Source organism: Perca flavescens, chromosome 6 (assembly GCF_004354835.1).
Source record: "Perca flavescens isolate YP-PL-M2 chromosome 6, PFLA_1.0, whole genome shotgun sequence".
NCBI lineage: Eukaryota > Metazoa > Chordata > Actinopteri > Perciformes > Percidae > Perca > Perca flavescens.
This window is the reverse complement of record NC_041336.1, coordinates 27,333,613-27,358,974: the sequence shown is the minus strand read 5'-3', so window position 1 is coordinate 27,358,974 and position 25,362 is coordinate 27,333,613. Positions and strand designations below refer to the sequence as shown.

The 25,362-nt window shown below is 40.3% G+C and overlaps 1 protein-coding gene across 1 annotated transcript in view; it reads left to right on the top strand.

The window, feature by feature from the left end:
• Nucleotides 1-25,362, top strand: part of LOC114557177 (exostosin-1a) — a 45,401-nt gene that overhangs the window by 14,785 nt on the left and 5,254 nt on the right. Inside the window, exons 2-8 of the mRNA XM_028580535.1 lie at nt 15,928-16,021; nt 19,513-19,620; nt 20,052-20,171; nt 22,049-22,181; nt 22,827-22,945; nt 24,156-24,251; nt 25,191-25,280. Coding sequence (XP_028436336.1) covers nt 15,928-16,021; nt 19,513-19,620; nt 20,052-20,171; nt 22,049-22,181; nt 22,827-22,945; nt 24,156-24,251; nt 25,191-25,280 — 760 coding nt within the window. The remainder of the gene's footprint in view (nt 1-15,927; nt 16,022-19,512; nt 19,621-20,051; nt 20,172-22,048; nt 22,182-22,826; nt 22,946-24,155; nt 24,252-25,190; nt 25,281-25,362) is intronic.

Genomic DNA, 25,362 nt, shown 5'->3' with positions numbered 1-25,362 from the left:
CTGGTTGATTATTAAATCATTTGACAGACTTGGTAGTATTGCCTGCCAGGAAAAAAATAGACACATAATGTAGAACTGAAATGTGCAACACTGTGCTGCTTTACTGAAATAGAAACTTGTTGAAGGCCTCTATGGATGTTGAGGTCTTAATGCGTTGAGAAAAAGATCTCTGCAGCAGACGACATCCATCAAATGAGGCATTCCCTCTTCATCTTTTATTTTGAAGAGCATTGCCAATGCTGTAGCCAAGTGCCACACATTTCTGCTAGTTGCAGCAATTTTGTGTATCCGCTGGGATAAACTGCAGTCTTTTTCCCTTCCCCATCATCATTAGTACTGCCGCCACCCTGCAATCTCTCTTTCTGTCACTGAGGCAGTAGGGCTTCTCTCGCCTCTGTGGTCTCCTAATTATGAGGTAATCATCTTTTGCCTCTTGAGAGCTAAAAGACTGTGTTTACACTTCGTTTTTGGCGGCTCGACTTGGCGAGACACGTTTACTCTCTCAGCAGCAGAATGAAGCTGCTTCTCTCATTACTTCACACTGGCTTTGCACTTATATCCATTCTTCTCCCAGTGCATTTGAGGCTAGTTGTCATCAGCAGGTTGGATTTACAAAATTTTTTCTCTTTTTCATTTTTAAAGGGTTGGTTTACCCAAATTACAAAATATATTTTTTTTCTGAACTACCTCTAGTGGTATCTATCCATCCACTTTACACACCAAGGCAACTGTCGGCCATCGGTCCAAGTTTGTGTGTTGTGTCCCGCACCGTTGCCACGTGTCGGCCTTCGTCTGCCTATTTTCGGCCGATTCAACAGGGCTGTCGGCCGAACAGCCAATTCATCCGATTGGCCGTACAGCCAATTCATCCGATTGGCCGTACAGCCAATTCATCCGATTGGCCGTTTGGCTGGAAAATGAGACTAAGGAAAACAAAGAAACACTGACAGCGCGAGGCTCCTTTTGATTTATTTATTTTTTTTGGTCAAAAATGACGTTTGAATGTTCCTTCTTAAAAAACACACCGGTTTGAACAATTGGAATATCTATTTTTTTTGTACATTCTGACCATAAGATGGCAAACGTACAACAAGATATACATAACTACTTGTGTAGGTATATTTATTTCAACAATAACATGTCTTTTAAAAGATCTCTACATACCTACACATTACAAAATAAACTAGCATTAATAAACTAATATCCTATACCGAGATATTTAAAGACCGTAATAGACCTGCCTCTCTCTCTGCACCGCTAAACAATTAGCCCGCTAGCAAGCAAGCTAGCTTACTAGCAGCCGGTCAGCCTGTAAATTAGTAAAATGTTAACAACTTAATGTTTAATTCACATGCTCTTGTCACATCATAGGAAAGCACATTGCTATTGCCAGATAAGTGACCGTTTTGTTTTTGGCAAATTTTCTGTAACCAGTATATGAAGAAGGCAGGCAGGTTGGGTGGGTGAATTAGCAAGCTAACGAGACGTTTGGTCGCTCCCCTCCCACTGTAGCTGTACGTACACACCGCCGCCGACTTGAGCTGCAAAGAAGCTCTGGACGCCCTGTCGAGGACGCTTGTCAAAAAGTCCGAGGAAGCTGTTTGACGCTTTGGCCGCTCTGACGTGGGAGCATTCTTCGATCATGTGCAACACACGATTGAAGAAAAAGCACAAGCAGCCACTGCACGGCCAATACACTGACACTAGAAACCTTTTATAAATGACATATATAAGGACATCATTTGTATTGTTTGTTGGTCACAGCGGTGTCTGTTAGCAGTTAGCCGCTGAACCGCAGCAGAATGCAGGCAGAGCGAGCAGCCGCCAGCTGTTGACCCGTGCAGGACTTCACCGTGAGCGGACTGTTTAGAGACCATGTGACGGCACGTTAACTGGTCCCTATACATAAACAACGTTACATCATAAATGATAGGGGAACCCAGCAACGGCGATTATGAGATTTCCCTCCATTTTCATGGAACTAATGTCTTGGTAGGAACAAAAGTTTACATCGTATGTTTCTCCAGAATCAGCCAGCGAGAAGGACGTCTATATTCCGATTGGTTGCTGCCGTTTGCCGCTGCTTGCCGCTGAACCGCGTCATAGCTCATTACCATAAAGTTGACCAAAGTTCAACTTTCTGATTGACGCTCAAAACGCCCAAAACGCGACGCCGACAGTTTTGACGCTCCTTGCAGCTGAGAGAAGCCAGCTTCCATTGAAAATTAATGACTTCCGGTATCTTTAGACGCCCAAGTCGGCGGCGGTGTGTACGTACAGTAGGGAGAAGAGATGACATGCCGGGAGAGGGACAGTCTGGTTAGCCATCTCCCAGTGTCCGCTGTCTTCCTGGCGGGGAGTGAAGCAGAGGGGCCGTGGGCTATTTTCGGTTCTGCCGCTGCTCATGCAAATGCTGTTTGTTGTGGGTATCATAGCAACGTTATATCCGGTTTCCGTTGTTGGAAAAAAATTACCGCCGCCTGCTGGTATGGAGAGTAATTTCCTCTCACGCAGGCGCAGAACGTACGTGGTACTTGGCCGTCGGCTGTGGTCTTTTTGACCAAGACAAGGGCGCCACAGACGGCCTTTGTCACCACTAGTTCCTGGCCGTCGGCTTGGTGTGCCAGGGCCGAAGCTTCGAGATATGGGTCTCTGATATTTCTGCCTACTCCCCAACATAATAAAGGTAAATGGTATTTTGTTTGTGAAAAGAAATACATTTAAAGTATTTGGCAGCAATATCTTCTTTCCAGAAACAGTGTCTTGGTTGATGATGATGATAATAATAATAATAATAATAATAATAATAATAATAATAATAATAATAATAATAATATCTACTGAACACCAGTGTGTTAAACGTTTGTTTCCATCAGATCTACTTTTACTTTCTGAGGAAATAGTGCTCTTTAAGATGGTTTTACTGAAGTCTCAACATCAGCAGCTCTCCTTTTCACAAGCTTGAACTTCACATTTTGACTTGCCTTGCAAGGTGGTGTGACTTATGGTCCAAAAGTGCAAAGACCAACCGAGATGTAAACGGCCAGCACATGTAAACAACAAACTCGCTCCTTTTTCTTCCCCTCACTACTCCCTCTCTATCCTTCTCTCTCCCATGAAACACTTGCATAAGGCTATCCCCTGGTATGTCCTAAAAAAACCTTATGCATGTACACATTCCCACATGCACACACTCCTATACATGGTCCAGTTTAGCTGACGCATTACCCCTCCGATATTGTCCCAAATCACACCCACACACAAACAAACACAAAATGCTTCAAAACAGACCGCTCAGTCCAGGCAGATTGCTAGTCTCAGCAGTCAGGCTTCATCTAAATCCCTCTCTCTGCATGATGGATTTGATTAGATCAGACATTGATACCAAATTTAGTTGATAACACCCCACATTTTGAACTAAGAGAGACATTACAAAGCCCCCTTCTCCCTTGTCATGGCTATTGTCACATTGCTTTGCCATTAAAGGGGGAGGCTGTCTGTGAGCTGACAGGGTTATTTGCCCCGGTAAAAAACAAATTGGTGTTTTGAAAAAGCTGTCCACAATCTGATATGTTTACAAAACTCACACAGGTATACTGATACTTGCACAGATGCACATAATAATTCATTTTATCTTATTCATTGTTTTGTTTCTCATTTTGCTGACCTCATTTCCTTCTCTATTCCGTTCTCTCCTTTGTTTCCTTCTTCTTTGCCTCTGTTATGCTCCTGTTTCCCTACATCCCACCCTCTTTTCCCTTTCACCCCCCTCAGTTCTCACCCATTCATCACTCCTTTCCTGTTTCTGTCTGTGTCATTCAGTCCCTCTCTCTTCTTCATCACTATCTGCCTTCTCACATCCTTCCATATCTTCCTTCATCTGTCCCTGCTTGGCCCAGGATTAGAGACATTCCTGACCTGGACTTATCTCCCGTGCAGAACAGCCATGGTAACAGCCGCACCAGCTAGGCTCTATCTCCAACAGAAGTCAGTTACTGGCTGTTTGACAGCATTCCTTCAAGCTCAGGGACCGCTCAAATTAATCTGCTCAACTTCCAACTTTGTTCAGAATCAAACGCACTTACTCAGACTTGTGTAACGTGTTATTCATTTATGCATTCATTCAGTAAGTCATTGACCAGAGCCATGTTGTATGTAGTTGATAGCTGGACCAAGAGATCTGTAAAGTTGTTTTACAGAAAAGTTGGTTGGTGACCCCATGGATCCCAAATGATAAACAAATGTTTTCTTTATTTAAGACTTAACCTTTGTTTAAGTCTCATTTAGATTACATCTGTCTTTTTCAAGAGTGTCCTGGTTAAGACAGACAGCAGCACAATTTACATGCTTTCAGACATAAAAAATCTTTTTTTTAAATGAAGACACAAAATGATGGACGTATAAGTAATCAAAAACATTCTTCAACATTCAAAACCTCAACAGCCAGATGTGCCAGAATCCAAGTCCTTTAGAATCACTTTAAATGTGTACCGTGTCACAAGTAGGTAGGAAGAAAGCAGTCCGAGAACAGCCTTATGAATAAGAATATGTTGGTGGTTAAGTCTACGGGTAGACAAGGCCGACCATCCAACCCGAGCATACAAAGAACAATGGTGAGCAAGGGATTTGAGATTTGTGATAAATCTCAGTGCTCCATGGTAGACGGTATCCAGCATGTGACGGCATTTTGACGATGCATGCTTTTATACAACATCGCCATAGTCCAGGGTACGCTGTACAATATTAAAAGCAAGTTGTAGCTGACAAAAAGCATGGTTTGGTGTCGATGCAGAGCAGGATAATACAGTGTCATCTGCATTAAAGTGGAAATTTGCGTTGCAAACATTTTCACCCAAACTGTTAAAAAAAAAAATGTATATATATTAGGGCTGGGCGATAAAACGATAACGATATGTATCGCGATAGAAACATAATCAATATCAATAGAAAATGCGGTCGATAAAACGTTTGATAACTTGTTTTTCTTCATCAGAAGAAACCAGAGGTTGTGAATCAAGTTTGGTTGCATGAACAAAGGCCCTCACTCTCTGGCAACCTAGCAACGTGGGGAGTGACACTCTAAGAGCCAATCATGTAACAGTATCAAGTTTGGTTGCGCCACATCGCTGTCTCGTGTTCTTCAATAACAGAACCGGCATGGAGTGGAAAGTGAGTGCCGCAGCGAGCGAGGAAATCGTTGATAAAACAGGAAAAGTCAGTATCGCAGTTTTGGGGATTTTATAAGTCTGACCGTAGTCAGACCAATGTAATAAATCAGACCAACACTGGTAATACCATAAACTTGTTTTACCACTTTAGCCGCGCTCACACTTTCGAGCACAGCCGTATTCGCCATCAACGTCCAACAACATCTGCAGCTGCAACACGGCACAAGCAGCAGAGCACCATGGAGAGGTACTCTGCATCAGCGCCTTACTAAACGCTACAAAGAAATAACGGAGGCAGACATGCTGAGCACTGTCCAGAAGCCAGGTTACCAACCTAGCACTAAACCTGCAGAAAATAGTTCCTTCTCAGGTTTCTTATATTTAGCTAACACTTTGCACTATTTTATGACACTTTATTAAGCACTTCTTACTTATTCTTTAATTTTGCACCTTAATGTTAAGAGATAATTGTTAAGTGTTCATTGTGATTTTAGACCTGTTTACATTTGAATTATTTTAATTATTTGAGTGTTTTCCATGGTTGTGTTGACATTTCTGCTTTTACAACTGAGGGGATTATAATCATAGCAGGGTTAAGTTTAAAATAAAAATGTTTAAATTTAATATATTTTTCTCCTGGTCCTTATTTGAAATAGGTAATAAAAAATATCAATAATTATCGATATCGACCGATATGAAAAACTTATATCGTGATACAGTTTTCAACCATATCGCGCAGCCCTAATATATATATATAAAATTTATTAGGGCTGTCAAAATTAACGCGTTAATTTTTGCGTTAATTTTTGCGTTAATTTTTTAATATTTAACTCGTTAAAAAAAATTTACGAAATTAACGCAGCTGTGTTTGTTTACTTCATGTGGCGGCTGAGAAACGTAATATGTCTACATAACAGCAGGCGGCGTTACTCTGTATTGTTGCCCAAGTAATAAAAACCGGCAGCTGATTGGACGAACGCGTCACATGGGTTTGTTTTCTCCGGATATTGAGAGCCAAACTGTCATGGCGGCCGTTCAGAATACGATCTCATATTGTACTAAAATAGTTCACTGAACATGTTTCTGAAAACATTTTAAGCGAGAAAAAGGCAGTGCATTTGCTGAATCTGTCTTCATTTCAGCTCAACAAAGGTCAGTTTAGAAGATTTTCGTCAGATTTTGAGAGACTAGTCACCTCATTCCGCTCGCCATTTCCGGGTGAGTCCCGACTCCCCTGCCGGCGACTGAACATAGGCTCGTTGGAGATGAACTGAACTCTCGGCTCGTTGGAGATGAACTGAACTCTCGGCTCGTTGGAGATGAACTGCGCCTCGCGACAGCAGCCGGGGACGGTGACAAAAATCTGCCCTCAAGTCAGACAGTTTCTAGCCGTTTCCAGCAGCCTTCAGCAGGACTAAATAAGCCAAATTGTTGCTGCTGTTGTTCTGAAAGATGTTAAACATTCTGAACTTAGCAGAACCTTTCCTTGTTTGTTTTTTTCTTCATATTTGCAAAGTTAAGTGATTTAGCATTTAAATATCCATTATTACAAGCTTCAGTCTCAATTTAAAAAGAGATTAATCGTGATTAATTACAGCAAATTGTGCAATTAAATAGTTAATTTTTTTAATCGATTGACAGCTCCTTATATATATATTTTTTTTTTATGCCAACATATTCGTGCTTTATCGATTTTCACAAAGCTTTTGATATGATCAATAGCAATCTGTTGGCATATAAGCTTATAGGGTAAATGGAAATTTTTATATGGCACTAAAGTCTGTTTATCACAAGCCCATAGCATGTGTAAGATTGAATGAACTCCATACCAACTGGTTTCCAGCATCATCAGGGGTAAAACAGGGCGATGCTTTGTCTCCCACATTATTTGCAATTTAAATAAATGATTTGGCAAAGGAAATTAAAGCATTGAATTGTGGGATAAGATGTGGAAATGAAATAAGTATTCTTTTGTACGCGGATGATATAGTGCTACTGTCTCCATCTGAAGATAATCTGCAGCGCATGCTCTCTTATATTGATGAAAGGTGTAATAAATGGAGATTGTTCATCAATAGAAAGAAAACGGAAATAATTCACTTTAGAAAACCTTTAACTACTCGCAGCACTTATGAGTTTAAAATTGGGTCACACAAGCTGAACTTTGTAGACTCATAAATATCTAGGTTTTTATATTGATGAACATATGAATTTTAGAAATGGTGTTAAGGTTCTTGCTGATTCAGCACGTAGAGCTTTGGGAGGAATTATTGGTAAAAGCAGGAATCTGAAAGACATAAGTTTTCAAACGTATTCTAAATTGTTTCAAGCCTGTGTGTGCCCTATACTTGATTATATTGTGGGTGTTAGAGGACTTAGGAATATATCTAATTGTGAATTAGTGCAAAATAGTGCTATAAGATATTTTCTGGGTGTGCATAAGTATACCCCTACATTGGCGATAGTGGGAGACATGGGATGGGAATCATGTGAGGCTCGCTGGAAGATATGTATGGCCCAGTTATGGAATCGTCTATTAGATATGGACGCAAATAGGTTGTCAAGGAAAATATTTCTCTGGGATGAACACATTCTTGGTCTTTGGTCTAACGACATATGCAAATTGTTTTGTAATTATGGTTTTGGGGATTTGTTTCTTAATAATGAAAAGCTGAATATCGGTTTGTTTAAAGAATCTGTGTTTGCTAAAGACAAAAAGCAGTGGGCTGATGATATATGGGCTAAGCCAAAATTGCGTATTTTTGTAATGATAAAACCAGAATATGGCACTGAGAATTATGTTGTTATAATTTGTCAAAAAGGCAAAGATCCTTATGTGCTCAAGTGAGATCTGGTGTTTTGCCTTTGACTATTGAAACAGGACGATATGTTAATGTAGAAGAGGAAAAACGTATCTGTCCTATGTGCTGTTTGAATGATGTAGAAAATGAGTTCCATTTTGTTTTCTATTGTCCTTTTTATTGTGAGCAGCGTGATTTTTTGTTTTTGTTTGTTTTGTAGGATAAAAGCAGAGATTGATTTGGTAAATATGGATGATGCTCAAAGATTGAGATGGCTGTTCACATATGAAACATATAGATTGGCTAATTATTTAGATAAAGCCTGGGAGAAGAGGAAAAAAGCTCTTTATCGAGTGTCGATGAGAACTAGTTGTTTGTGTGTGGTATGTGTGTACGTGTATATACATGTATGTATGTGTATGTCTATATATTTGTATTCATGTATTTGTTCGAAGGATTTGTATATGCAACGGGAAGATGTTTGTTAAATAAGTGAATTTGTGGTGTCTTGTAATCCCATGTGGGATGGGCCAAGATGTTTGGCATGACACAGAAATAAAATATAACTAACTAAAAAAAAAATATATATATATATATATATATATATATATATATATATATATATATATATATATATATATATATATATATATTTTATTTATATAAATAAATAAATAAATAAATAAATAAAATAGTAGTGGTCATAGGACCGATCACTGGGGCACGACCTTTGATACACTAAGGGAGCTAGAAGTGAAACCATCTGCCTGATAAATCATTTTCAAACCACTTTGCTCTGACAGCCCTTTACTAACAAGTCTTTGTTTCAGTATCACATGACCCACAGTATCAAAAGCCTTAGACAAGTCAATACAAATGGCAGCACAGTGTTGCTTGTTGTCTAAAGATTAGATAAAATCGTTTACTACTGTTAATGGTGCTGTAGTTGTGCTGTTTTTTCCTAAAACCTGATTGAAAATCAGATAAAATATTGTTGGTTAAAAACTCTAAGCAAAGGTGATTCCATCTGTGTCAAGGGAGAGATTCAAAAGTTGTGTCAAAGGTGGAGCAGGGCTAAGGGCAGGCTATAAAAACATTAAGGACTACACCATATTACTCAGACCTGTTTGGGAATACATGATTTCATTCTAAGTAATGTATAACCCTTTACAATTATTAACCGCTATTGCCAAAAGAGGGCAAGTTTCTCCCTGGTCGCTGCAGTCAAATAATTTGACCTGAACTGTCTGATCTTTCATCTTGATGTTGCCTGTGTTGTCAAGTCAGCCTTGACATTCCAGCGCTAATGGCTGTTCCATTAACAACAGTCATTTCATTATCTCCAACACTCCCTTCTTCTGGTTTTTGGTATCCTGAGAGAGCACTTCAAAGCATCCTTCCCATCAACCTCATCAAGTTGACGGATGGCTGATTAGAGATGTCGGTAGCTTCTTCCAAATTCTTAAAGGATTCATTGAAATTCAGCAGCTCTTTTTTATGACACAAACATTTTCTGGATAGATGTTGATAAATCTTTGTGTTTGGATCAGTACTGTTGCTGGAACAAAGTCAAGGGTGTGCATGACTCCATTTTGAGGAGGGACATTTGTAGAGATAAAAGGTTTCTGGTTCTCCTGTTGAGAGAGGGCTTAAAATGGAAGGAGACAGAAGGGGAACAAGAAAAAGAAGTGTGATGTAAGATTCAAAGTATAGTAATTAGGTGAATTAACCTGAGGTCATATAGAACTGTGGTAGAACTTGAGACCCCCCTCTGTGTGTCTGTAAATGTTTTATAAAGCATTCTTTGAACTCATTAACCAGAGGAAGAGGAGTGAGCCAAAGGTGCCTTGGGGAAATAAGTAAAGGCTTCGTTTTTCAAAAAGTCGTATTGGTATAAACATCATCTTTGCTCTAATAACTCAGGGTGGAGCAGGTGGTGCTTCTTAAAGCTGCGGTGGGTTGAAAGCAAAACGCCAGGATTTGAAGTAGAGTGAGACCTCTTCCTGCAGATTTCCCCTCTGTCGCACAGAAAAGCCAATATGAATGCTCTCTCTCTCTCTCTCTCTCTCTCTCTCTCTCTCTCTCTCTCTCTCTCTCTCTCTCTCTCTCTCTCTCTCTCTCTCTCTCTCTCTCTCTCTCTCTCTCTCTCTCTCTCTCTCTCTCCCTCCCTCCCTCTCTCTCTCCCTCTCTGAAATGACCTGTGATTGGCCCCACACACACAGAGTGAGAAATCTAACATTCTCTGAAGGGAATCTTGCAATTCTCCAGGATCACTTTCCACAGAGTTCTGATGAACTCCTTCTATACCAGAGGCCACTTTGCTTTCTAATATTCATCTCGATGGCCATGAATATGAGGGGTGCTCATTAACCCCACATTACAAGCGGCTGCCTCTTGGCGATCAAGACAGGCATGTAATGATTGCGCTCATGCCTGAAAACACATTGTATGTGTGTTCATTTTTACATATGCAGGTCTTCCAAAAAAGAGTGTATTTGGTTTTATTTGATGTCAGTGTTTTTTTTTTTGGGGGGTTTGCCAGCATGAGTAAAACATGCTAGCATCCCCTCCTTGGGCCTGTCACTATGTGTTGTACATGTCTACCTCTTGGTGCGCTGTCATGTCAGGGGAAAGAAAGCAGCTGCGTCTAAGAGGGTCTGGCAGTGTCTTGACCTATTGAATTCGCTCTGATGTGTGTCGAGATCAAAATCGGGCTTTATGTGCATGTTTGTGTGACATTCTTGCCATGGGTGGCTCTGGCTGTGTGGGGCTTTTTAATACTGCATGCAGTTGTCAACTGCAGTTTTTTCATCTTTCCATTTCTCATCCGATGACAGTCACTTTCACTCGGTGCCTTTCAGGCTGAAATTCCTCTGGCTTGAACTCATAGTCCTGGCAACAGCCAACTGCCGATCTACTCGGCCTAACTGTGACAGAGAAGAGGAAGCAGAAAATGAGATATGAAGTTAGTAAGGGATGGGAGAAGGGTGAGAGAGCAGGATAGTACAATACTGCCATGTTTTCCCCTCTGAAGCTCATGTTTGGGAATTCCTGGTTGTTGAGGATTCTGACCAAGATGAGTGATGGCTACACAATGAACTGGAGGCAATATTTTTAAAGTATGCATTTTGGATTATTCAGGTGACCGTTTAAAAAGCATAATGTTTAACTCAACTAAAGTACTTAGGCCCCCCGGTTACAGAGGAAGGCACATGCAATAAGGCCACAGCTGAGCTTTCATAGAGGGTAATCTTTTGATGATGATTGACCGCACGGGGTCCGATTACTTGCTCTTTTTCCAATAATTAGTCCAGCTTGCTGTATGATGTAATCTTTGTTGAATTACAATAACTACCAAGTATCCTCATTCTGGTGTAAGTTTGTTTTGATCATGATTTAGTAAAGTTACATTGACATTCTTTTATCTTATCATTGTAATACCTTTAGTTAGAATCCCTCTTGTTTTGGATAATTTGTAACATGTATAAAAAGAAATCAGGACAAGATGTTCTAAGAACAAAAAGCAGATGAAGGTGTGTAATAACTTACAACAAAGTGAAAAATGTAATTTCCCCTTGCGGGATTAATAAAGTATCACTTAAACTTAATCTAATTGGATGAATTAAATAAAATGGATCCATAGTCCCTGATAGACACGCTATCCCAGCACAGAAGACCTACATGAGTACTGTGGCCTGTCATAGAGCAGCTGAAGCAATGCCTCCTTTGATTGCAGTCCTCTCTATGATGTGTCATGTTGTAAATGTGTGTGGTCCACACAGATTATGGGAGGCAAAGACTTAGGCTGTTCTTCTGAGTCTTGCCATCCATTCTTGTTGCTAGGAGACTGGTTGATTTTTTTATTTTAGGACCCAACTCACTTCTTGTTATCCTTTTCTCTTTCGGTGATTCATACTTTGTTCCTTTCCTGCAGTATTAATGAATGCCATTTAATTATATCCATGAATGAATAGGTTTACATAAGAATTGCATAACAGTAGATCTCACACAGCACCAAAACAAAAGGTGATGGTTTACCATTTTACTGTCTTTTCTCTTTTCCCCAATGAGAGACCTAGAAAACTGAATACCAGAATAGACTGGTTTATTATTGATCTGCGTTGTGGTGTTGACGTGATGATGCACGCGATAGTACACTTACATATTATTCACTCAAACCTTTTCTTGTAGATTTGCATTTAAATGAGAATGTGGTCACTATATACTTTTCCCATGTCAGTTGAAAATATGTTGCAATTTATAGCAAACAAGTCGCAGTGAGTCAGCGTCCATTTTTTCATCATGGTCATATCTCAATGTCATAATGCCAAAATGTTACTTGGATCTAAGTAACTCCAATTCTATGAGTAATGCCATGCGTAGCCCCTCTAATGGACTTTAAATATACCCTTAAAATGTACAATATGTATCTCCTCTTTGATACATGGTCCAGCTGACAGTGATCTGGTCCTGCCAACTTTTACTTGACTTGCAGAGGGTGCATGGAAAGAGTTTATGGCTGAAGTTTCTCTTGCTTGCTATAGAGATATTCTGGACTAGTCTGAGCACAATTGATATTGTTGGTGGAATAAGTTTTTGAATGATACCCGCTTCTTCCAGTCACTGTCTCCAGTCAACACAGTATGAGAATGACTTTCTTATGCCACTGGAAATTAAGCTCCTAAAAGCTGTTACCCCTCTAAAACACAGAGGACTTTAAAGTTATTTTTAGTTGTTTCAATGTATCTTTCTCCCTCACTCTCGCACTTACAAACGCATACAGGGTTTGCATAAAGTGGTCAAATAAAAGAACCATAATTTCTAAAAGATGGTAGTTTCTAACCAAGAGCAACTGCATGGTCAGGAAATGTCAACAGTGTGGTCACTCTGTTTGAACAGTTGGTTGAGGTTAAATCCTCAGTGAATGTGTCCACTACATACATTCTCTCGGGCTGAAGCTGCTCTAGTGCACAGCTCTACAGGAGGATACATTGTTTAGCAGTTTGGCTGTTTAGATCTTAATTTATTGAGATGAGATTGAGATGATCACTTTATTTATTCATGATGATGTGCATAAATACCCTATTTTTCAAGGGCAATGACGATGCTACAGTAGAGTATGATGGTGCTGTGCCATTTTTAAAGCCTTTTGTTGGACAGTAGTTTCTCCATATTAGTCCTGTTGTTTTAATAATAACTTTAATAGTAAAGCAAGTTTATTCTAGTATTTTGCACTATATCATTATAGGGAGGTGGCAAAAAAAGAATATTCAAGCTCAATGGTGTGATTATCCAGTGATGACCAATCTGCTACTGTGAGACTGCTCACCAGCAGCCATCTGCATGTTATGGGAAATATGGGACTCGGCAGGATTTACCTCTTATCATGTCGAGTTAATAGCGGACGTTGCTGTGACTAACTCCTCGCTGACATCTATCCTGATTTCTTTCCAATGAGACCGATCTGTTGAACACCTACGTGCATGTGCACTTTTAAAATCTGGGGAAAATAAAACCGAAAATGCACAGGAGTTGGGTTCATGTAGAAGATATTTTTTTAACACTCATCCTTAACATTTCCACTGACATGCGGTAGCATACTGTGAGACTGCTCCTCCCCACAGGCAGCCATCTGGAAGAGTAGAGAAGAATGGAGGTATGCAGTAGGGGTGTGACGAGATCTCGTTGTACGAGATATCGCGAGATTAAAACGTGACGAGATTTCTCGTCGAGGTGAAAAGTTGTCTCGTGAGGCGATGTGATGTCAGCGTGATGGAGCGTGAAATTACTATTGAAGATCCCCCTGCCACTTTTAAATCATTTGTGTGGCAACATTTTGGTTTTCCTGCGGAAATAAACGGCGAAAGAGTGACAGACCAGACGAACGCAATATGTAAACAATGTAAGAAAAAAATGCCGTACTACTACGCAGGTGCAGTAGTTAGTAGAGAGCTGTGGTGGTGCTGTAAGTGTTTTTGCATAGTGCTCGTGTTAGCCGCGGTATACGGCATTTTTTTCTTACAATGTTTACATATTGTGTTCTTTTCTGAGTTTGCACTGTCAGGAAATGGGATGGATGGGAGATTTACACCCAGCCAGGCCCAGATATGGACCTATACTTTTGTTTTTATAGGCTTAAAAAACGGTCAGTTATTACGTGCCTCTGGCTGGATTATTTGTTTATCATCCTTAATGATCTGTGATGGAGTATCTGGTTAATCAGATTGTTGATTCATAGTGGATGCACAGATCAAAGCAGCATCTGTGGTGTTACCTAGCCTTTAGTATTCTTTATTTTAACCTACTAATATGTGCATTGTGGATAATGGATTGCTGTGTACATTACATTGTATTACTAGAGATGGCAGCAAGCTTAACTGTTGTGCTTTTTATGGCTGTTAATCTCTAAAGTTACTGTAGTGGCTGATAATTGTAAATGGTATCTAAAGTGGGTTTATCCAAATAGAACACCAACGTTGATTCAACAAACATTGCAGTTGATATTTTACATTTTGTTCATTTGTGACCTCCATACTGTATTCTGTAAAAGAACAAGAACAAGAGAACCAGACTTTTTGTCAGCGTTATTTCACTCAGTTTAATCATGCATAACCGCTATTTATGTAAAAGCTATTGAGAACTTGATTTCCAGCTGGCTTGGCATCCTGTGATCTCTGCTGAATGAAAGGAGGTATAGATGGAGCCACTTGTTAGCAGATGAATACTAAAATACTTTGCTTGACATTTGGCAAGCACTCGTTATCTAAACGAACCCCAGCTGATTTAAATATGGAACATGGAAGTATGTGGTAAAGACAGCTCTATAGTTCATGCAGGCTTTTCAACCATGGTTAAATTAATTGTAAGATGGACCAGAAATTATGAAAGGGAATCAATTGTGTCTTATGTCTTTATGTATATTCCTCTATATTATACATTTACATCGCTGTGGCTTGTTTGTCTGTAGTATTCCCTAAAATATTGGGGTTAAGATGGACCTTCTCTTCATTGCTCTGTAAATGACCTGAATCATTGAAAAAACAGACAAGTATATACTGATCAGAAACCTTTTTGGGATACATTTTACTTGGCTTAGAATGTGTTTCAGATTGATGCACAATGGCATAACATGGAAAAGTGTCATTATTTATATCATAATGTACTAAGGGGGAACTACATCTATATTGCTGTGCACTGCCACACTGCCATTAAGCAGTATACTTAGAGACACAGGAGTACAGCCTAAGCATAATACATCTATATACAATAAAGGGGAGTATAGGAAAATAGCCCCAGGCGGGCACACACTATGCGTACACAAATTATCACTCACCTTTACATCCATATTTGCATTCTTGTGCAAATATGGTCACGCATGGTTTTAAATACAAGCACACATTTGCATGAATACACTGAGAAATAAAATGTGCACACTTCCAGTCCTATCTAATGAAACCCGGTCCAATGCATGACAACCAGGTAACACAGAAATGCACACCCTTTCACACTCTCACGCACACATGTAATATTGACACTGAAGGAATTTCAAGCAGCTCCTTAATCCAAGCAAGTGCTGACTGAGGCTTAGATTGGATGGGGGGGAGAGATGTTGAGATGAGCAGGTGAGAGGGCAAGGGGTTTAAAAATGGGTGGGGAGAAGGGAAGAGAGAGGAGTCAAGATCAAAGTATGAGATTTTTCCTGAAAGTACTTGTGCTTTCCAGGTATTCCATCGTTAAAAAGAGGTACCTTTTCTGTTCTGTCCTCTGCTGCTGCACTGAGACAGTTTCAGGAAATTCGGGCCTGGTATTGGCTGGGTTCCTAAAGTCAGGATTTTATCATGAGACGTCACACAATGTGTACATTAATGCATTGGTGGAAGGACACTGCTAGTATACTGAACATTTGAGTACACATTCTTAGTTGCTAATGTCTTCTCTTCTTTGCTATCATCCTACAGGTATGACTACAGAGAGATGCTGTACAACTCGACGTTCTGTCTGGTACCTCGAGGACGACGGCTGGGTTCTTTTCGCTTCTTAGAGGCTTTGCAGGTCAGTGACAGACAGATGCGGCTCATTGTTGCTAGGCTCAGCTGTTAGTAAATCGGAATCACAGTAGGTGCATTATGGTGACTCAGAAGATGCATACAATGTATCGGTCTCTCTCTCTCTCTCTCTCTCTCTCTCTCTCTCTCTCTCTCTCTCTCTCTCTCTCTCTCTCTCATATCTTTCCTGTTGCTTGGTATGAACTAGTTTCGCATTGCCAGACCTATCTTTACAGCGCTGTGGAGTAAGGTCTGGTTACACCCCAGATACGTTCTAGGATAGGAGAAATAAATGCTTGGGTTGTTTGCCAATCACAATCGTCTTGGTCGACGGTGGCTCTGCTAAATATTTTGGTGGAACATTTGCACCCCACGAAAGAAAAAAACACATCAAATAATTAATGAAGTTAACTGTTCACAACGTATAGTAATGTGAGCTGATGCGATTTAAGTTAACTGGATACATGGTTAAACATAATTTGCTCTATCAGCGTGTGCTCTTCGTCCATAGCGATCCCACCAATGTGTCCCGAAACATCCCAGTTCGATAGTAAATGCCGTAGACATATTCTTTGTAAATCTTTCCATGTCATTCACCAAAAATAAACAAGCAGGCCAGCCTAATTGCACTATCCAAATTTTTTTATCAAAACTTTACATTTTCAGAGTGTAACATTAGGTTGCTAGTTTGAGGTTGTTCTTGTCTTTTCCCGTAGCGAAGGGATTTAATACACAGATAGCAGCAGGGGAGGGGCAAAGCTTGTCAGGCTTATCCTGGCAATGTACATCTGGGTCTGTGTCTGTACTTAATCTGTCACAAATATTTTTGAAGGATTTGCTGCAAGATGTGGACCCGATTAAACCCTGAATCAAAGTCTGACCCACATAGATCCTTGCGCTTAAAGTGCTTCAGTTTTGATGAAGTGTCTATATCAATAAGGTACGTTTTTGGCAATTTGGGTTGGCAGCTGAACATAATGGCCAAACCCAAGTTGATCTGTGCGTCAGCCCTGAAGCTGTGGCGACCAAACAATAAAGCCATTAATAGTGTGGGGAGAATGGAAAAAGTGATGTACTGAGTTACTTCCAGTAGCTCTCTCACCCACGTCATTTTGTTAAAGTGCAGCCAGTGTTGCTACAACTGCCTCTGACTCAGTGTCTTCACTGCTGGGCCTGCCATATTTTCTTTCTCGATTTTATTCTACTTTTTATTCTGGTTCTGCTTTTTCCATTTCTTTGGGTTTCTTCATGCCCCTCCTTGAGTCATCCTCTCCTCTAACATTACACTTAAGCCCAAATTTTACTGTGTGCAAGGGTCTGCATGACATATGTTGTCATCAGGTGGTGTACACGTAGTAAGGCTGGGCGATATGGCTGAAAACTGTTTCACAATATAAGTGTTTCATATCGGTTGATATCGATAATTATTGATATTTTTTATGACCTATTTAAAATAAGGACCAGGAGAAAAATATATTAAATTTAAACATTTTTTATCTTAAACTTAACCTTCCTCTGATTATAATCCCCTCAGTTATAAAAGCAGAAATGTCAACACAACCATGGAAAACACTCAAATAATTAAAATGTAAACATAAGTCTAAAATCATAATGAACACTTAACAATTATCTCTTAACATTAAGGTGCAAAAAAAGTGTTAAATATAAACCCAACACGAGACAGCGATTTTGTGGCACAACAAAACCTGATACTGTTACATGATTGGCTGTTAGAGTGTCACTCCCTACGTTGCTAAGTTACCAGAGAAACTTGCTTCGCAACCTCTGGTTTCTTCCAATGAAGAAAAACAAGTTATCAAACGTTTTATCAAACGCATTTTCTATTGATATTGATTACGTGTCTATCGCGAGACCTATCGTTATTCTTTTGTCGCCCAGCCCTAACGCGTAGGCTTTCAAAAGCAACCAAAGTCATGGTGTTACTTTCCTCTGTGTGAGTTATGCTTTGTGTCAAGTACTGTAAGCACTAGTCCTCGGGAAACGGTAGAGAAAGAGAAGAAGAAGAGAGAGATTTTTGAGCGAGTAGGCTGGAATGGGGAGATAATTGCACCACTGGGGAGCCAGGACTGAGGCAAAGTCAGACAGTGGACTGATGACCAGGTTGACACAGGAAGAGAGTGCAGCTGCAGTTGAGGTAACATGCAGATTTTGGCTAGAGAGTAAGGGTGGACCATGGCCTGGAGGCATTAGTGTGTCTCTTCACTCACAGCCGTATGCAGGAGCACAGTAGTAGGGCAGGCAGACACTTGAGAATGGGGCTGCTGTATTAGTTACACTGGCTCAAGTGAAGAAGCATTGCAATAGTCAAGAGCTGAGATTGAGCTAGTGCTGGGATGGAGGGGAGGGGTGGACTGATTTGGCAGATGATGTAGAGTGCAATCTGGTAGGATCAGGTTGTGCATTGCAGATCCCGTAACAAGCAGTAGAGTCACATTGAGGGTGTGTGTGTGTGTGTGTGTGTGTGTGTGTGTGTGTGTGTGTGTGTGAGTGTGAGTGTGAGTGTGAGAGAGAGAGAGATTGAGCTCTAGTTGATTAGTCTGTGAGAGCAGATAGGTGGGGAAAGCATGGCAGCGTTTCAGCAGATTGCTGTCTTTGCTAATGACACCAAGGAGATTACACGAGCACTGCAGCACTCTGAGGCAGGAGCGGTTGTGCCTGGACGTGCATGTGTAGTGAGTGACCATGGTCAGGCGGTGAATAGTACACCGCTTAACAGATTATAGTGCCGGCCACTGCAGGCAGGGCGCTCTGGCAGCGCAAACATGCTCTTACGTTTTGCACACACCCACAAACGGGTGAATGGATTCACATGGACATTTACAAACATGGATACACACTTCAATGCAATTGCATTCTCAATCTCTCAGACACAGGGGTTTAATGTTCAAGTATGTTTTGAAGTGTATCTTCCTTTCCACTGAACATAATGATCATTTTTATGAAGCCGCACTGCCTAGTTACTTTGAGAGTTAGTCATCGAGGTACTGCAGCAGTTCTGTACTTAATGGAAATGTGTTGGAAGATATGTTGCCTCAATTGGTTAAATTGCCTGATTTGATTGCTTGGGAAATGAACCCTGTACAGCGATAACATGGGTTTGCAGATCGTAAGCTATTTAGTAATATTTTTCAGTTATCTCTTCTCTCCACTCTTTTTATCATTGCCCAGAGAAATACAACCTGTACCACAAGGGTGATGTCTGGTTGTTCCCTTTGAATATAAATATTTCAAGACTAACGTCACATGGGACGTGACATTGGCAAACAGATGGTGCTCTCATCCAACTTATCCACACCACTGATTTAATACATGTATTTATTAATGCTTTATTTCTAGTTAATCTTATGTTTGCATTTTTACAATTACAATATCTGTCATGAGCATCACAGTTTTTTTTGTTTTGTTTTTTTTAGACAATATCATTATCTATTTTGTGTGTGTGTGTGATGATGATGATGATGTGTATTACTCTTACAGGCAGCTTGTGTGCCAGTGATGCTAAGTAATGGCTGGGAGCTGCCCTTCTCAGAAATCATCGACTGGAATACGGCAGCCGTGATTGGGGATGAAAGGCTGCTATTACAGGTAGGTACAGCTGCTCCTACAGTAGAAACTTAACGGTATTCTAAAGTTTAGCCAACACTGCTAAAAAAAATAAGAAAATAAAGAGAACATATGTGCACTGCTGTTGTATTCACAATTTTCTTGACCACAGAAGCTTATCTGGCTTAATCTAAAAACTAAAATTGGTAACCCAATGGCAGTATGCAGGTGCTCTTTGCTTCTTATTCCAGTTTGCATTTTTGCCACCCAGCACATACAGAGACCACTGTCTCCTAAAGCTACTGTAAGCTGTGTAACAGATTTACTGTATATGACAGCTGAGGCAGATCTTGCACTTGTTCTGCAGACAAAGCATTTTGTGGGTGAAATGACAATACCCAGTGTAATTCTACAAGACTACAGGGTTTTGTTCTTGTTCTGTCTGGGATAACGTGTATTTCTTTATTTCCCAGATCCCCTCAACAGTGCGCTCCATCCACCAGGATAAGATCCTGTCCCTTAGACACCAGACCCAGTTCCTATGGGAGGCTTATTTCAACTCTGTGGAAAAGATAGTACTGACCACATTGGAGGTACATACAATACAAACACACACACACACACACACACACACACACACACACACACACACACACACACACACACACACACACACACACACACACACACACACACACACACACACACACACACACACACACACACACACACACACACACACGATTTGCAAGTTGTTAATCTATTTAGTATGAATTGTATTCATCCTTTTTCAAAACCGAAAACAGAATCTGATTCCAATGCCCACAATTTGTCTGCTTGTTTAAAATGTTACTAATTAGTGCATCAGTATTTTTACACGTTACAACAATAAAAATTTTGTATATTTTGTATCCAGTAATTTGGAAATATAAGATGGTCGTGCTGTGATTCTGCTATTTGATGATTGTTTTTTCATATCATTTTTCAAGTCACTAAATTCTGTTCATCCCAGTTATTGACTTTGTATTGACAAGTGGAGACTTTGTAGTTGCAGACATAATAACCACAATGAAACCGCTCCGGACTACAGTAGATTGAAAACCAAGAGGGATGATATACATTGTTAAACACTGCTGTCATGTTTTTGAGGGTGTTTCTTGCTGTGGCTTTGCTATCAATCATGTCAGTAGTTTGTTCCTGTCAGACTCCATTTATCTATATTCTTCCTAGTGAGTAGCAGGCTATCTTTTACTGCTCTTGGGCTCGAATAACAAACAAGTAAGGATGAGAGCAGGGAGGAATGGAAACGGATAAGGGAGCAAGACAGAGAAACCGAGAGGATGTGTAAGACTAGCTGTGTGTAAGGATGGATGTTTCTCTGCATTCCAAGTCTTTCGTGCATCCCTAAATTCACCAGCTACTATCAACAGTGGACCTCGTGGTCGACCAGAATGTAGAGAAGATAAATGTATCATGTTAATTTTGTTTAAGGAATGTTACACGTCACCCTTATCGATGCCTCCAGTTTACACCACAGATAGTGTTACAGAGGCCTCGTCCCAAGAGGAAGGAAGTCAGGGCACTAGAAGGCAGGGATGGGATTTCTCTGTCAGGGTAACGTTACACCACAAAGAAGCTGATCTTCGATCTGTTTACACTCTCAGTATCTTTAACCCTATTCCAACACATGCCATAGTATAAGGCTGGTAAGAGGTCAGTGTTTTGGCCATAAGTGAGCTGCCATTAGCAAGGGATTTTAGATATTTTACTTTAAACAAGGTAAGTTGCCCCTCAATAATCTGTTTATTACCACAATCCCTACAAGAAATAAAATGGGTTTACTTTGCTCTGTATCTAGCCCACGGCTCTTGAGATTTTATTAAGGTATCCCCTCCCTTTGTAAGAGTCTTCTTAGAGCTTTGGTGGAGCGGGAAACAGTTGATGCTGTGAGCCCGTAAAGCATAAGGACACATTGATATCGGGCTAAACAAACCAATAAACTTGTAAATTTGGTTTAGGATTATGGAACAGCTGACATGATGTTGCTGTTTAATTATATTCTTGAATTTATATTTGTCTATGAGAAACCATGACAGCCTAAAGAAAAACCACTCATTTGTAGTCTGCAGTTGTTTTGGGTTTATTTGAAGTGACTTGAGAAGTGCCAGAGGATCTGCGTCTACCCGCTATTTCCAAACAGCACATAAGACTGACATAATTATTGTTTCATTTGAAGTAAATAAACATGGAAGATCTTTGCTCAAAGCTAATTTCCTGCTGACATCTTACTGCCGTTCACACTAGTTGTACAAATACTGTATCTTGGCCCTGTGATCTTTTTTTTGTTGCTATGAGTCACACGGGAACAAGGAGGATTGTGAACAGTTGATTGATATTTACCAATTGCAATCAATTGACAACTTTGCAGAGAACATAAATTTGGATCTCTTCCGCTCCTCTGTTTGTGCAGATCATCCAGGACCGGGTACTGCAGCATACCTCGAGGAGTAACCTCATGTGGAACAGTCTGCCTGGAGGCCTTTTCACCCTGCCTCAGTACTCCACATACCTGGGAGACTTCCCCTTCTACTATGCTAAGCTGGGTCAGTTAATTATTCATGCACATGCAATGTGCTAAGAACCACATTAATGGTACTCCATACGCTTTGAGAGACTGATTTTCATTTATGACACAACACAGGAACAGCTGGTGCGTGGCAGCTGTTGAATACTCGTAAACTAACGTGAACCAGTGACATTGCCACAAGTTATGCTGTGTATCTTTTTATTAATTCATGATTTGTCACAGAGAAGCTCACCAATTAGACCTGCCATGTTGCCATGTTGTATTTGTGCTTGGTTAATTGGGCAGACATGGGGCTTGTTGTTGACATTGGAATTTGGTTACCAGGAACCTTTTACTTTACAAGCCTAATTAGACCTGTTCAGTTGCACTCTATGCCAAGTAAACACAGCTTGAAGTAAACAAGCGTAAACTAAGAGACGCTCAAAGCTGTCAAACAGCTAGTACTCATAGATGAAGTTCTACTTTGTGCAGTTCAGTTTAGAAATAGTGATATTAAAGACGCCCAAAAACAACGATGCTAATACTACTTCCTTTATAGAACATATAACTGTAGGGTTAGGGTTAGTGCAGTTCAGTGGTCGTGATTCTCATGCTTGAAATTTTACCTGACAGATTTGGATTGCTTCTTTTCTTACCTTTGATGTGTACCGGCTGTTTTCAGGTGTTAAGCCATACACCAAGTTTACAGCGATCGTACATGTGGTGAGCCCACTGGTCTCCCAGTCCCAGCCAGTCATGAAGCTGCTCGTGGTTGTGGCCAAATCCCAGTACTGTGCTCAGGTAATTCAACACCCAACACATTACAATATATTACTCACCTCACTCCGTTGTGATCAGGTTGACCTGATCCGCAGTGGTTACTACTTGATGCTGATGCGAGGTTAGTGGACACTCCATAGAACTATAATGGAGCTAATTTATCCGATGAGGAAAATGTTTAACGGATTAAACTCTGAGAGTTTCGAACACAGTGTTTTTAAGCTTTTAAACAGAAAGCAACGTGTCAGTGTCAGTTTTCAGGTTTATCACATTACTAGTGTTTGCTTAAAACTGCTTTTAAGGACGCCCAGATGGCTCAGTTGGTAGAGCTGGCGCCCATATATGGAGGTTTGCTCTTCGGCACAGTGGGCCGTGTTAGACTCCGACCTGCGACCCTTTGCTGCGTGTCATCCCCCCCCCCTCTCTCCCCTTTCATGTCTCCAGCTGTCCTGTCAAATAAAGGCCTAAAATGCCCAAAAAATTATCTTAAAAAAAAAAAAAAAACTTTTAAACCTGAATTTTTTTTTATTCTTGCTGGAGATGAAGGGAAGCTGTCCAAGCAATATTCAAACCTTCCTGCCACAATAGGTCCACCCTCTCTCTACAGATACTTGTATACTATACTAATGCACACTGTAGGAAATAAAGGAAACCTGCAGAACCATTTAATGCACAACTGTTCTGCTGTCAAACATTAAAAGTGTACAAAATGAACTGTCATTTCTCAGTAAGTGTATATTGATGGTGACTGTGATGAGTTTATGGTAGTTAGCCTTTTAACTACTCTGTGTTTTAGAGCAGCGGTTTTCATGTTACCCATTATTCTGGCATTTTGCAAATGCATCAAACATGGGAGTTCAGTTTTTTTTCTGGATTTAAAACTGCATGGCTTGCATGAAGGTGTCAGCACATTTTCTTTTTAACATTTACAGTGATACGGTTTGTCGCTGTCATGTTAACCGTTGGTGGTGGGACAGTTCTGAAAATAGATCTGTAGTAGAATGAGGAAGTTGGTGTCTTCCACGTAAATAAAAATAGAGCTTTAAATGAAAACAAGACATGTACATATAATACTGTACATATATTGACAAGTCAGACATTGATTGTCAAACATCAGTAGGCCTCTATTTTAACATATTTCTCATTAGGTGTCCATACATAGGTATGCAGATGAATATGAACATGTGTTCTGGATGATGGCTAAGCTTGACCTATTTTTCCCTTTGTACAGGTGATAGTTGTGTGGAACTGTGACAAGCCTCTTCCTGCAAAGCACCGCTGGCCTGTCACCTCAGTCCCTGTCATTGTTATAGAAGGCGAAAGCAAGGTAAAGAACCATGGCGTCAGTTCTCTCATTAGGTAATGTTATTAAAACCATTTGACATTCGGCACTAGAATCCTTCAGCGGAATTTAATTCAAGATGTAAATGTAAAACTGCAGGCACCCTAAAGTTCCTTACAAAGTAGTTAAAGTGGTCAAAGTGTACGTTGTATCCTGCTGTTTCCAGCCCATCTCTTAAGTGGACCAATGGCAAAAAGGATGGGAATTGAAGCACAATTACAAAAGCTGCTGTAAAGTTGTGTCACTGCCAATCAACAGCATTTGTCAGCAGTAGAACATTTTTGCCAATCACCACTCTGATACTGTGCTAGTTTCTGAAATACTGCAGAAGTATTTAATATGTCAGGGATGTGCCGGGGATTGCAATCCTGTATTGGTTACATTAAATCTAACCTCCTTTTTCATCGTGTTTGTTATTTAGCCTAGGCTCTGTAGGTTGAATGGTGATGTGGCTAACAAGGCTGGTGCTGTCAGGGATAGAAACCCTTAACACTATATTTTGAAAAACAACATGCGCATATTTCATTATTTGAAAATCACTTTATAAGCCCTTGTTATCCAGTTAGTTATTGGCCTAGATGCATGCCAAAAAGCAGGGGGAGGAAAGCACACTCCGCTGCTTGTAGATTTCTATCTGAGGTTTCCGTGAAATGCTGTATTTCTGCTGTCATTGGGCTTATGTCAGCTTGTATTATTTGACTTACTCTGCTGTTAACGCAGCAAGATGAAACAACTCTGTAGCACAGACAGACATTAAGACACCGGTAGCGTTGCTTGTCAGGCGGATGTACCTCACTTGTGCTCATATGGGCCTGTTTATACACCTATTGTTGTATTTGTTGAGATGCATAGTAACACTATTTACTCTCTTTTAGCAACCAATCACATTTTGCTCGTGTGTCTGTGTTTTGCAAATCATGCCAGGTGATAAGCAGTCGTTTCCTGCCCTACGACACCATCCCCACTGATGCTGTACTCAGTCTGGATGAGGACACTGTGCTCTCCACCACAGAGGTCAGACTACTAAACTAAATTTGAATCAAGAGTACATGCTGCAGAACTTCTTTTTAATAATTGTATAATCACTATTATGTAT